This window comes from Stylophora pistillata, chromosome 6, assembly GCF_964205215.1.
Source record: "Stylophora pistillata chromosome 6, jaStyPist1.2, whole genome shotgun sequence".
Taxonomy (NCBI): Eukaryota; Metazoa; Cnidaria; class Anthozoa; order Scleractinia; family Pocilloporidae; genus Stylophora; species Stylophora pistillata.
The window spans coordinates 32,575,232-32,589,730 of record NC_142524.1 but is presented as its reverse complement, the minus strand read 5'-3'; the positions used below and the strand labels follow the sequence as shown (position 1 = coordinate 32,589,730).

Below are 14,499 nucleotides of genomic sequence, written 5' to 3'. Positions count from 1 at the left end.
CTTTAAAACTAGAATCCGTAGAGTTGACCTGGTCAGCCTAGTGGAAGACAGTGGCAACTGCTGCAATCTTTGCAGCACGTGATTTTTTTTTTTTAATTATCTGCATGGTACAAGTATTTTTATGTTATCTGAACACTGTTGATATTTCTAAATATTTTAAAATTTTAATGCATAGTTTATCGGCTGTATTGTTACTTATTATGATACTGTACATAGTTTTTTTTTTATTAATTTAGTAAAAGTAGGTGTCCCCAATTAGCTCTATGAGCTAAATACATTGACACGGTAATAAAGATTTTATTATTATTATTATTATTATGGTTTATTGCAATTTTGTCCATTATGCGCTTTAAATTGTTTACACCATTTCCTCTATATAATTAACTATATATTGATCACAAAAATTTCGCTCTAATTAGGTACTGCAGTCCCAAAGTGAAGATGTTTTTAACAGACGCCATGCTCTTATAGACGCTAAAGAGACTATATCCAATGATGTCATGGTGGAAGAATATAATTCTACCCTCTGAACTTTTTAGTGCTTACTAACTTCAAAACTATAAGCCAATTCTTTGAACTGTAAAATTAAGCGTAATTGGCAGACAAAGATAATTTCAAATAGCGAAAAGAGACGTTAAATTAAATTCTCCCACCTTTTTCGAACTGGAAAGCTTTGAGAAGTTACGTCTGTTTCAATTTAAACAGCAAGTTTTGTACAGACTTAATCCTTGTCTGCTCTGAGCGAACAAACAGTTTTTTAATCTTTCGGGTCATGCAAATAAGATGGATTTCTTCACACCGAAGGTGGCCCCACATCAACTTGGATAAACAACGTATCGTCTACCAAATATCGCCTCGTTCTCAGTTTCTCGTGAGACACGAATCTAGCGTATCCACGACCCGGGTTTTCTTCCGCAGTGGGTCTAGCAAAGTTCTCTAGTTTTGTATTGGCTCTGAAATGCATAACAACGTTCTCGCGCTCATCAAGGCTCTCTTGCTGGTCTACCAGCGTAAACGTGACCTTCTGGTTAAATGGCCAAGGCAATATTCCGTCGTGTTCCCCTCTCATGACGATTACAAACGCTGAGAGGTGCGTATTCCTGCCTGACCCGTCGCCGTTGGGATTGACGGAGAGTTTTAGCTTATAACCGTATTTTCCAGTGTAAAAAGGGTCGCTGTCCATTTCATTGTTGCGGCCATGTTTGGCCTGGCGTAATATATCATCGAAACCGGTTACCTTCCATACAAACGTTGGAGTTTCCATCTTGCTCTTTTGCATTTCTTTCTCTTGCGCAGAAGCTTTGAGCAAGAGATTCTCGTTCTCCTTTTTCACGTCGTCCAGTTGTTTCTTAAGGGTTTTATTCTCGTTAAATTCTTGCTGCAGGAAGGCAAGCTTCTTGCACAAGAGGCCCAAATGAGAGGTCGTATCTTTATGAATGTGTGTTTCCAGGTTTCTTCTTTCCACCTGTAGATATGACGTGACCGTAAGAAAACATGTTTCACAAGAGCATGCAACAAAGTTAAATCAGAGTTCCACTTGAAGATTCGAATCTCAGCTTCTATAAATTTGGCGGTAGAATGCTCTACCGACTGAACAAGCCACATGGCACCAGCGTGCTAGGTCCTACACCTGCTTTTAAATTATCATTATTAAAATTCGCCGGTCAAGTGAATAATAGAGAGATTTAGCACCGCCTTTACGTGAAATGGCACACGTCAGCTTGCCCTTTCACGTTTGATGTAAAATCACGTAAACCTTGCTGCTTTAGCTTCGTTTGAGCTCACTTACAAGGAATAACTTTGATGCCCTTTAGCTTCGTTTGAGCTCACTTACAAGGAATAACTTTGATGCCCTTTAGCTTCGTTTGAGCTCACTTACAAGGAATAACTTTGATGCCCTTTAGCTTCGTTTGAGCTCACTTACAAGGAATAACTTTGATGCCCTTTAGCTTCGCTTGAGCTCACTTACAAGGAATAACTTTGATGCCCTTTAGCTTCGTTTGAGCTCACTTACAAGGAATAACTTTGATGCCCTTTAGCTTCGCTTGAGCTCACTTACAAGGAATAACTTTGATGCCCTTTAGCTTCGTTTGAGCTCACTTACAAGGAATAACTTTGATGCCCTTTAGCTTCGTTTGAGCTCACTTACAAGGAATAACTTTGATGCCCTTTAGCTTCGTTTGAGCTCACTTACAAGGAATAACTTTGATGCCCTTTAGCTTCGTTTGAGCTCACTTACAAGGAATAACTTTGATGCCCTTTAGCTTCGCTTGAGCTCACTTACAAGGAATAACTTTGATGCCCTTTAGCTTCGTTTGAGCTCACTTACAAGGAATAACTTTGATGCCCTTTAGCTTCGCTTGAGCTCACTTACAAGGAATAACTTTGATGCCCTTTAGCTTCGTTTGAGCTCACTTACAAGGAATAACTTTGATGCCCTTTAGCTTCGTTTGAGCTCACTTACAAGGAATAACTTTGATGCCCTTTAGCTTCGCTTGAGCTCACTTACAAGGAATAACTTTGATGCCCTTTAGCTTCGCTTGAGCTCACTTACAAGGAATAACTTTGATGCCCTTTAGCTTCGTTTGAGCTCACTTACAAGGAATAACTTTGATGCCCTTTAGCTTCGTTTGAGCTCACTTACAAGGAATAACTTTGATGCCCTTTAGCTTCGCTTGAGCTCACTTACAAGGAATAACTTTGATGCCCTTTAGCTTCGCTTGAGCTCACTTACAAGGAATAACTTTGATGCCCTTTAGCTTCGTTTGAGCTCACAAACAAGGAATAACTTTGATGCCCTTTAGCTTCGCTTGAGCTCACTTACAAGGAATAACTTTGATGCCCTTTAGCTTTGTTTGAGCTCACTTACAAGGAATAACTTTGATGCCCTTAAGCTTCGCTTGAGCTCACTTACAAGGAATAACTTTGATGCCCTTTTTCATGCAATCAACTTCTACTCTGTGAGAGAAAACATGAAGAAAATCTTACGTACACGGCAAAAGCGAAACAGATTACTTTCAAGTAGAAACAGCAAAGCGCGACCGGAAAAGGTAAAAAAATAGCGGGAAAAAACAAGGCCACGTGGAAACTCTTGCCTTTCACGTTTCATGTAAAGGTGGTGCTAAATCTCTTTATTGCTGGATAATCCTCAAGAGGAAGTCGGGGCTATTTTCGACAATACTCATTGAGTCTCAGGAACATGATTTTTTGTAGTATAATTGCACAGGTGATTGTCGAAAAAACTTCTTCGCGCTTGCTTATACCACACTGCACCCGAAATCATTAGCAACTCTTACCTTAACGTTGCATCCCAAGTCATGGTAGGGACAAGATACAAGCGTACGCGGGCAGTCTGTTTCCAGGTGTTTTGACATCTAGAAAAACAAAAATTGTTGTGTAGGTAAAATTTCCTATAATCCTAGTATATAATATGATATAGGAATTTAGGAGAATATTAAAAAGAAAAAACCAAACCAAGCAAGAGAAAGAGGCAGGTAGTAGTTTGATAGCTTTTTAACATTGGCTGATAATTACGTAATACTTCTAAGCAACATATGGCAATCTGCGGTCTCTCCTTGCACTTAGGTAGCACGGAAAGCCGTAAAAATCTTGAACAAAAACTCATCTTTCAAACCGGCAGTCTAAATCCCACAGGGATCAACGAACGCTTTTCATTCCACTAATTTATTCATGTTTTTCTCGTTGCCATGTTCCCACCAATAACGTAGCTCCATTTTCTGCCTTTAAAAGCACACACAACCCACAATTCCTCTATTCGCTCCGACGAAGGGCTAACGCTCGAAACGTCAGCTTTTGTAATCGTTACGGTGGCCAATTTACCATTTCAACTTTGTTGATATATCCAAATTATTTCGTTACTCCCACCGACGCTGCCCAAAACAGTTTCTTTCGAAACTATCAGCCTTTATTCATTTGATAATTACGTAAATTGAGAAAAAATTTACACTCATTTCAATTCGACTGACATAATCTAAGTATGCAGTTTCCAACTAATGTTCTGTTGTTACAATCTACCCCAGACTTGAAAATTTTATATAAGCAATTTTGATTTCAGTAATTTTGATTTTCAATTTACAATAAAGTGAAGCACTTGTCAAACTTAAAAAGTAGTATTTTCATAAAGAAATTGAGAGTAACACAAGAATTAACATCATTCCAAAGTTAAGCAAAGCTGAGTTCGAAACCTGTCGACGTTCTCTACGAATTCTCAGATAAATTATTCGCTCCACGTGATTTTTTAAATGCAAGCATAGGAAAGGCAAACGTTGTCTTTCCATATATTTTTTTATGCAGATATGTCTGTTGATAAGAGAAAAAAAAAAAAGAATAAATGCTGTGTACTGTAGGAATTTAACTCACAACCTCTCCCTTTATGGGCTACCAGCTAGTTTTACAGTCAAAGGTCTTAATATCAGGGGTTGTTACAGTCAGGGGTTCTTACAATCACGGGTCTTACAGTCAGGGGTTCTTACAATCAGAGGTTATTACAATCAGGGGTCTTACAGTCAGGGCTTCTTACAATCAGGGGTTCTTACAATCAGGGGTTTTTACAATCAGGGGTTCTTACAATCAGGGTTTTTACAATGGGGGGTTCTTACAGTCAGGGGTTCTTACAGTCAAGGGTTCTTAAAAACAGGGGATCTTACAATCAGGGGTCTTACAATCAGGGGTTCTTACAAACAGGGGTTCATACAGTCAGGGGATCTTACAATCAGGGGTTCTTACAATCAGGGGTCCTACAATCAGGTGTCTTACAGTCAGGGGTTCTTAAAATCAAGGGGTTCTTACAATCAGGGGTTCTTACAATCAGGGGTTCTTACCATCAGGGGTTATTACAATCAGGGGTTCTTACAGTCAGGGGGTCTTACAATCAGGGGGTCTTACAATCAGGGGTTCTTACAAACAGGGGTTCTTACAAACAGGAGTTCATACAGTCAGGGGATCTTACAATCAGGGATTCTTACAATCAGGGGGTCTTACAATCAGGGGGTCTTACAATCAGGGATTCTTACAAACAGGGGTTCTTACAAACAGGGGTTCATACAGTCAGGGGATCTTACAATTAGGGGTTCTTACAATCAGGGGTCCTACAATCAGGTGTCTTACAGTCAGGGGTTCTTAAAATAAGGGGTTCTTACAATCAGGGGTTCTTACAGTCAGGGGTTCTTACAATTAGGGGTTCTTATAGTCAGGTGTTCTTACAATCAGGGTTCTTACAGTCAGGTGTTCTTACAATCAGGGGTTCTGACAAAAAAGGGTTCTTAAAGTCAGGGGTTCTTACAATCAGGGGTTCTTACAATCAGGGGTTCTTACAATCAGGGGTTCTTACAATCAGGGGTTCTTACAATCAGGGGTTCTTACAATCAGGGGTTCTTACAGTCGGGGGTTCTTACAGTCAGGAGTTCTTACAATCAGGGGTCTTACAGTCAGGGGTTCTTAAAATAAGGGTTTCTTACAATCAGGGGTTCTTACAGTCAGGGGTTCTTACAATCAGGGGTTCTTACAGTCAGGGGTTCTTACAATCAGAGGTTCTTACAGTCTGGGGTTCTTAAAATCAGGGGTTCTTACAGTCAGGGGTTCTTACAGTCAGGGGTTCCTACAGTCAGGGGTTCTTACATTCAGGGGTTCTTACAATAAGGGGTTCTTACAGTCAGGGGTTCTTACAATCAGGGGTTCTTACAGTCAGGGGTTCTTACAGTCTGGGGTTCTCACAGTCAGGGGTTCTTACAATCAGGGGTTCTTACAGTCAGGGGTTCTTACAATCAGGGTTCTTACAGTCAGGTGTTCTTACAATCAGGGGTTCTGACAAACAAGGGTTCTTAAAGTCAGGGGTTCTCACAATCAGGGGTTCTTACAAACAGGGGTTCTTACCATCAGGGGTTCTTAAAATCAGGGGTTATTACAATCAGAATCTTACAATCAGTGGTCTTACAGTCAGGGCTTCTTACAATCAGGGGTTCTTACAATCAGGGGTCTTACAATCAGCGGTTCTTACAATCACGGGTCTTACAATAAGGGGTTCTTACAAGCTGGGGATCTTACTATCAGGGGTTCGTACAATGAGAGGTTCTTACAATCAGGGGTTCTTACAATCAGGGTTCTTACCATCAGAGGTTCTTACAATCAGGGGTCTTACAATCAGGGGTTCTTACAATCAGGGGTTCTTACTATAAGGGGTATTACAGTCAGGGGTTGTTAACATAAGGGGTTTTTACAGTTAGGGGTTCTTACAATCAGGGGTTCCTACAGTCAGGGGTTCTTACAGTCAGGGGTTCTTACAGTCAGGGGTTCTTACAATCAGGGGTTCTTACAAACAGGGGCTCCTAAAATCAGGGGTTCTTACAGTGAGGGGTTCTTAGAATGAAGGGTTCTTACAGTCAGTGGTTCTTAGAATCAGGGGTTCTTACAAACAGGGGTTCTTACAATCAGGGGTTCTTACAATCAGGGGTTCTTACAAACAGGGGTTCTTACAATCAGGGGTTCTTAAAATAAAGGGTTCTTACAATCAGGGGTCTTACAATCAGTGGTCTTACAGTCAGGGGTTCTTACAATCAGGGGTTCTTACAGTCACAGGTTCTTGCAATAAGGGGTTTTTACAATCAGGGGTCTTACAATCAGGGGTTCTTAAAATCAGGGGTTCTTACAATCAGGGGTTCTTAAAATCAGGGGTCTTACAATCAGGGTTCTTACAATCAGGGGTTCTTACAGTCACAGGTTCTTGCAAAAAGGGGTTCGTACAATCAGGGGTTCTTACAATCAGGGGTCTTACAATCAGGGGTTCTTAAAATCAGGGGTTCTTACAATCAGGGGTCTTACAATCAGGGGTTCTTACAATCAGGGGTTCTTACAATCAGGGGTTCTTACAGTCACAGGTTCTTACAATCAGGGGTTCTTACAATCAGGGGTTCTTACAATCAGGGGTTCTTACAATCAGGGGTTCTTACAATCAGGGGTTTCAATCAGGGGTCTTACAATCAGGGGTTCTTACAATCAGGGGGTCTTACAATCAGGGGTTCTTACAATCAGGGGTTCTTACAGTCACAGGTTCTTGCAATAAGGGGTTCTTACAATCAGGGGTCTTACAATCAGGGGTTCTTACAATCAGGAGTTCTTACAATCTGGGGTTCTTACAATCAGGGGTTCTTACAATCAGAGGTTCTTACAATCAGGGGTTCTTACAATCAGGGTTCTTACAATCAGAGGTTCTTACAATCAGGGGTCTTACAGTCACAGGTTCTTGCAATAAGGGGTTCTTACAATCAGGGGTTCTTACAATCAGGGTTTCTTACAGTCAGGGTTTCTTACAGTCAGGGGTTCTTACAATCAGGGTTTCTTACAGTCAGGGGTTCTTACAATCAGGGTTTCTTACAATCAGGGGTCTTACAATCAGGGGTTCTTAGAATCAGGGGTTCTTAGAATCAGGGGTTCTTAGAATCAGGGGTTCTTAGAATCAGGGGTTACAATCAGGGGTTCTTAAAATCAGGGGTTTGTACAATCAGGGGTTCTTAAAATCAGGGGTCTTACATGCAGGGGTTTACATTAGAGCTTTTTATATGAAGGAATGTGCCCAGATATTGATATTGATCGTTGTTCCTGACGTTCAGGGGTTTATATCAATGTGTCTTACACGAAGGTGCTGTGCCTAGATGTTGATATTGATTGTTGGTCCTTACGTTCAGGGGTTTATATCAGTGTGTCTTACACGAGTGGGCTGTGCCCAGATGTTGATATTGTTCGTTGTTTCTTACATCCATGGGTTTTATTCAGTGTGTCTTACATGATCGGCTGTAGGCAGATGTTGCTAATTATCTTAGTATCTTACAGTTAGGAGTCTGTGTTGATCGTAACTCTTTACATACAGGGTGTATTCTGTGCCCAGATGTTGATATTGATTCATTGAACTTAAAATGTCACATCCATGTTAAACCTGTGTCCAGATGTTTATTGCGATGGTAAAATGTTACATCTAGGGGTCTGCGCGCAGATGTTGATATCGATCGTCGATCGTCGATTGTGAAGGTCAGAACCGTACTTGACATCCAGGGGTTTTATATTTGGACCTCTGTATTGTCGCTATGTAGCGATGATGATTTACATAAGGGGGTTTTGAATAAAATGTCATGGTAGTTTTATATAAGGGTCTGTTCCCAGCTATTGATAATGATCCGAAATTTCATCCTAAAGTTGTAACACTATTTCAATTGAAGCTTGTAATACTATTTGAATTGAATTGAATTTCTTCACTCCTCAACTTTAGAAAGTGCTACTATAGGAAAATTAATTACCTGATGAGGGAATTTGCAATTTGTGCAATATTAGTTTTTGGCATGCAATTTGATGTGGAATTGGTGAGTCAAGTATGGCTTTTCCTTGAATCATATGGATGAATAAAAGTTAATAAGAAGTAAAGAAAACAGCAATGATATACTTATTTTATCCTGAGTGCAAAACAAAAGATGCAAAACAGTATCACTTAGCCTCGTTTTCCACTCACAATTCCATGCTAAATCCCTCGCTTTATGAACCATCAAAATGCAAGTTTTTATTGAATTATGCAATTCTATAATGAGACTGCATCCCTCTATGAAAGATTAAAAAAATTGAAAACAAATATTGAGATGATGTCAAAAGTCTAACAAAATTTTTGCATCAAATTTAATAAGTAATATTTGTCTCCAGAACGTGAGCATGATGATTTGGCTGGATTAATTGGCAATACACTAAGATAATTCATACTTCCCTGACATGATTGAATTTAAAGCTACCTTTGTTTCATTTTAATTTATACTCGTTAATGTTACATCCATAGTATAGGACAGGCCAAATTTAGTGTTTGGTTAGCTCCGCAGCCTTATTTGATTTTACCAAATTTTAAGTCAGCCAAATACATGTAATTAAATCTGGTTGAAGAGGAGTGGAAATTATGTGTATTGTAAATAACTGCAAATGTGCTAAACTCAGAAATACTTGTTGATAAAGTCTATACATCACATAGACAGAGAGAGCTTTTTATCCATAATTGATGTAAAAACTAGGAACTTAATTCTCCAGAATCAATAAATACATTTATACTACGAAGAATAGAAGCAAATTTTTAATCCATCATGAAGGTCTCTCATGGTACCCCTATAATTTCAAAGAGTGGAAATTTTATTATTGTGCAAAATATGCTAAAGAAGCTGTCAATTTTTTATTTTGATTAACCCTTGTACTTCTTTTTAATGAAACATTTATTCAATACCCATATTGTAATTCACACATTTTTTTAAAGCATTAACTATTTACCTCTTGCTTATTTTTAATGACATGAATTTCAGATGTAAGGAGTTTGTTGAGTGTCTTAAAGAATGAGTGGCTCATAGGTTGTTAGGAAGTAGGCACTGTGCCTATATTGAGTGTCATCATCTCAATATTAATCTGTAGAAAACATCAAACTCTTTTTGTTTATATTGCATGGATAAATTTTTCAAACAAACTTAGTTGTAATGCAAGTGGTAGATGAGTGTTTTATCCAAGTTAAACTTCATTTCCCTTCCTTTCTTCAAAAAACGTGATGAGATATATTATTAATAGTTTGTTTATTTGCATGTATTTTAATGCTGTCAATACAAATATAATCAAAGTGAATAAGGTCCAGGTTTAGCACGAGGCAAAGTGTATTCAATATCTTTAATTTTTTAATAAATTTCAAATAAACTTTGGAAACTTATTTGCAATGACCCTTTTAATTACTTACTAGGTTTATTCCAATCTCTTTGCCTTTTGCCTGATAGACTGTGGGAATGAGCAGGTTTGCTACTGACAATAGTTATGATCCCAAATGGGTTTCTCTGCTTTTCAATATTACAAACAATGGATTCGAATATGCAACATTTTCATATACATTTTAAACTATTGTTAACCCTAAACCTTGACCACTCAACAAATACATGAAAAGTGATTGTATTCAACCCACTGGTCCTAAAATGTGTACCATACTTTCAGGGTTTTATGTTTGATTCACATCTTCAAGGGTCTTAATACAGATCATAAAAGAGTTGTAAATTTCTGATTTATGTTAGAGCTTCAAATTCATACTTTACAACCAGATCAAAGCCTACCACTCAGGGATTGCCTTAGATTTAGGGGTCTTTACATAACATATGTACTTTACATAACAGAAGGTTGCAGGACATGGCTACTCTCATGTACAAGGTCAAGAATAATATATGTCCTAAGTATATTGCTGACCTATTTCGGAGGTCTGATACGAAATATGCCCTACGTAGCAAAGAATTTGTTATTCCTAGATTTAATACAGCAACATATGGTAAGCACTCTATCAGATATACTGGACTTAAGTTATGGAATATTGTACCTAAGAACATTAGAGATCTGCCAACATTATCATCTTTCAAGATAAATATCCGTAAGATTGATCTAAATACTTTACTGACCGATAATTACTGTACCAACTGTATTTTATGCAGTACTTAATGTAAAAAAAAGTTTTTAATGTACATTTTATCTTGTACATATTGTAAATATTTTAGCATGTTAACCAATCTTAGTATTTTTAGCTCAATTAGCATTTTAACTTTAATTAATATATGAATTTAGTCATTTTTAATTTATTTTGTAGTGTCCCCATTTAGTGGTTATGTACTGCTATTTTAGTCTGACACTTAAATAAAGGTATTCATTCATTCATTCATTCATTCAGGGGTTCTTACAATCAGGGGTCTTACAGTCAGGGGTCTTACAATCAGGGGTTCTTACAAACAGGGGTTCTTACAGTCAGGGGTTCTTAGAATCAGGGTTCTTACAATCAGGGGTCTTACAGTCAGGGGTTCTTACAGTCAGGAAATCTTACATTCAGGGGTTCTTACAATCAGGGGTTCTTACAGTCAGGAAATCTTACATTCAGGGGTTCTTACAATCAGGGGTTCTTACAATCAGGGGTCTTACAGTCAGGGGTTCTTACAATCAGGGGTTCTTACAATCAGGGGTCTTACAATCAGGGGTTCTTACAGTCAGGGGTTCTTACAGTCAGGGGTTCTTACAGTCAGGAAATCTTACATTCAGGGGTTCTTACAATCAGGGGTTCTTACAATAAGGGGTTCTTACAATCAGGGGTCTTACAGTCAGGGGTTCTTACAATCAGGGGCTCTTACAATCAGGGGTTCTTACAATCAGGGGTTCTTACAATCATGGGTCTTACAGTCAGGGGTTCTTACTATCAGGGGTTCTTAAAATCAGGGGTCTTACAGTCAGGGGTTCTTACAATCAGGGTCTTAAAATCAGGGGTTCTTACAATCAGGGGTTCTTACAATTAGGAGTCTTACAGTCAGGGGTTCTTACAATCAGGGGTTCTTACAATCAGGGGTCTTACAGTCAGGGGTTCTTACGTTCAGGGGTTTATATCAGTGTGTCTTACACGAGTGGGCTATGCCCAGATGTTGATATTGTTCGTTGTTTCTTACATCCATGGGTTTTAATCAATGTGTCTTACATGATGAGCTGTTGGCAGATGTTGCAACTTATCTTTCACATCGTTCACATATACGTTATCTTAGTATCTTACGGTTAGGGGTCTGTGTTGATCGTAACTCTTTACATACAGTGCGTATTCTGTGCCCAGATGTTGATATTGATTAATTGAACTTAAAATGTCACATCCATGTTAAACGTGTGTCCAGTTGTTTATTGCGGTGGTAAAATGTTACATCTAGGGGTCTGCGCGCAGATGTTGATATCGATCGTCGATCGTCGATCGTGAAGGTCAGAACCGTACTTGACATCCAGGGGTTTTATATTTGTACCTCTATATTGTCGCTATGTAGCGATGATGATTTACATAAGGGGGTTTTGAATAAAATGTCATGGTAGTTTTAGATAAGGGTCTGTTCCCAGCTATTGATAATGATCCCAATAGATATCTCATTAGCCTCTTTTGTTCGTCCACCAGCATTTGTTCCTTTCACCATTGTTACCCATGTCTCTAGAGATTGGTCATAAACCACCTACAAGTGCTTGATACGCATATCTTGCTTAAATTAGCATAAATGAGAATGGATAGTATCCATGCGTGTCGATATTTACCCTTGTGATGGATATGGTATTCCTGCAATATGGACAACTTGTGGGTCGTCTTCCGTCTGACTGGCTGTTGGGAAAGTTTAATAAAAGTGAAATTATCAGTTAAACCAAGACGAAGCTGTTATATTCCTGCCAATATCAATAAAGCACTCTGAGTAATGATGGGGAAGGTAGAAAACTTTAAACTGATGTCACGGACCGATAGAAAAGCAAATGGACAGATTAATGGAGTTTTCTCAAGATTGAAAGGTTTTTTAACATTTTTTTGGTGATAGCACGAAGAAATTGACGCGTCTCATCGAGGTACAGATTTATAAAATAAAGTGAGAAAAAAGAGTGATCTTTCCAGACAAGAAAACGCCTGATCTTGTGCCGATTTGTGCGGCAGTGTAATGTGCAATAACATGGCGAGTCACCATGCGTAATTTATCTTCCTGCTCTCAAGTCACTTCGTGGATTAACGGCCTTTTCACTTTTAAGTAAAGTCATATGACAGTGTCGTGGACAACGATTGTGTAGCTGTTGCAGTTGATCAGACACATTCGATAACAACGAGTTGCCACAAACTTTTATGTCCTGTTATGGCAGCCATTTCTGAGCCAGTAGCGAGTTAAGAATGTGGGAATCGATATTCCTAGATTCGTTTTTCAACTCCTGTCGTCAAGTTATGTTTATCGGTTACACTCTCGGACCGAAAAAAGCATTGTACATCATGGGACCTCTACCAAGGACAATTTCAAAAACTGCAGCGAATGTTGGATCTATTGAATGAAATCAACAGCTAAATCGTTTAAATTTTACTGTACATGAAAGCGACAGAGAACGGCTAGGCCACTCTATCAAAATGACTAACTTTCTTACCTTATTTCTTGTACCTTCTTGTATACCTCTTCTTCATTCGTGATGATAACTGGTAATTCCCCTTTGAGCCCAATTTTAGTAAACTCTTCTTCTAATCTATATTTCACTTTCTTGGTTTCGAAGTCATGCACAAACTTAAATAAACTACGATCCGTATGACAATAAAGTTCCACAATGATTGAACCTTCTTCAATGTTTCTGACTTCTGGATCAGTTCCATTTTCACTGTTTTCCTCCAAAGCATTCCTAACCGCATTTTCTACAGACAGTCTGTTTCTCAAATAAAATACACCTAGCGTCGCAGCTGCAGTCACCGCGATTCCTGCCAGAATAGGATTGTCAATCCTCAATGAGACAGAAAAACCCGATGTATTGGCTGACAATGACAGTTCAAATGCAGCCTTGGCTGCACCCGCAGCTAAACTTGCGCCATCACCAGCCATTAACTTTTTATCTTATCCCTGTAACAACAACCAAATGAATGTGAACCATAACTAATTTGTCATTCATCGACGAATTGAAATTTAGTTTAGCTAGCAAATAAGTAACACCATTTTTATAAATGGCTGCCAGATTAATATTCTTTTGTTTAAACTGAAATTAGCCTTTCTGGCCTCGTTCTCCAGTACAAAATTCAAGAGAATACATTATCTCAAGCGAGGCCAGAAAGGCTAATAGCCCTTTTTACAGTTCGCGGCGCCATATTGGATTTGTAACCGCGCAAACACGATAGCGAGGCTCCCGGTGACCCGATGCAGGCGTCGTAAAGAATTTTGGTTGATTTCTCAAGTGTGTTGTCAGTTTCTCGAGTATTTTTAGAAATGAATGAAATGAATGAATGAATGAAAGTTTAAGCACCGAGGAAACGTCCCCTGTTACTCGAAAGAGAAGAGGAAAGTATTGTGCAGCTTTTGACTGTAATAATAGCGCCTACGACATTAACGGAACGCGAACAAGTTACCATTTCTTCGAGTTTCCTAAGGACGCTCAGCGAAGAAAACGGTGGTGTTCCCTCATCAAGCGGCGACATGGACAGGATGGATTTGTCGTTTCCACTTCCACCGTTCTTTGCCATGAACATTTTCGAACCGAAGATATGGCAAGAGTACCATATAACCCCATACATAATTATGCATTCAGTCTTTGTTCAATTAAAACAATAGCGATAACAATAGAACTCCGCAGAGACTAGTAGTCTTTGTTTTGGAAATTTGGATTTTTTTTCTAAGTCTTTTTTGAAACAGGGTAAATTTGGCGCGTTTTGGCTTTGCAAAACAGAAAACTCAAGTAATATTCCAGAGGTTTTTAATTTTGAAATATAACTGAATGTTCAGTTTCGCTTTGAAAGCGTAAAATTGGCCGGAAAATAACGTTAAGTCTACGGTCAGGCTTTGAAGTTTGTCCATGCAAAGTTTAAATAAATGTTGTGTCTTACCTGTTCTTGTGATTTTGGTTGATTCTTTCATTATCCTTTCGTGTCCTAGTGATGAAAATTGTTCGTGAAGGCCGGTGCATACAGCGATGCAAAGAAACCTTTGT

The 14,499-nt window shown here is 38.8% G+C and overlaps 1 protein-coding gene across 1 annotated transcript; it reads right to left on the bottom strand.

The window, feature by feature from the left end:
• Positions 1 to 142: 142 nt before the first annotated feature.
• On the bottom strand, positions 143 to 13,673 carry LOC148729482 (TNF receptor-associated factor 4-like). Its single transcript, XM_088762632.1, has 4 exons — positions 12,961 to 13,673; positions 12,103 to 12,166; positions 3,297 to 3,374; positions 143 to 1,465 (listed from the first exon to the last, which is right to left on the bottom strand). The coding sequence occupies exons 1-4, from the start codon at positions 13,401 to 13,403 to the stop codon at positions 794 to 796; spliced, it is 1,257 nt and encodes a 418-aa protein (XP_088618758.1). The 5' UTR covers positions 13,404 to 13,673; the 3' UTR covers positions 143 to 793.
• Between the last annotated feature and the right edge of the window lie 826 nt (positions 13,674 to 14,499).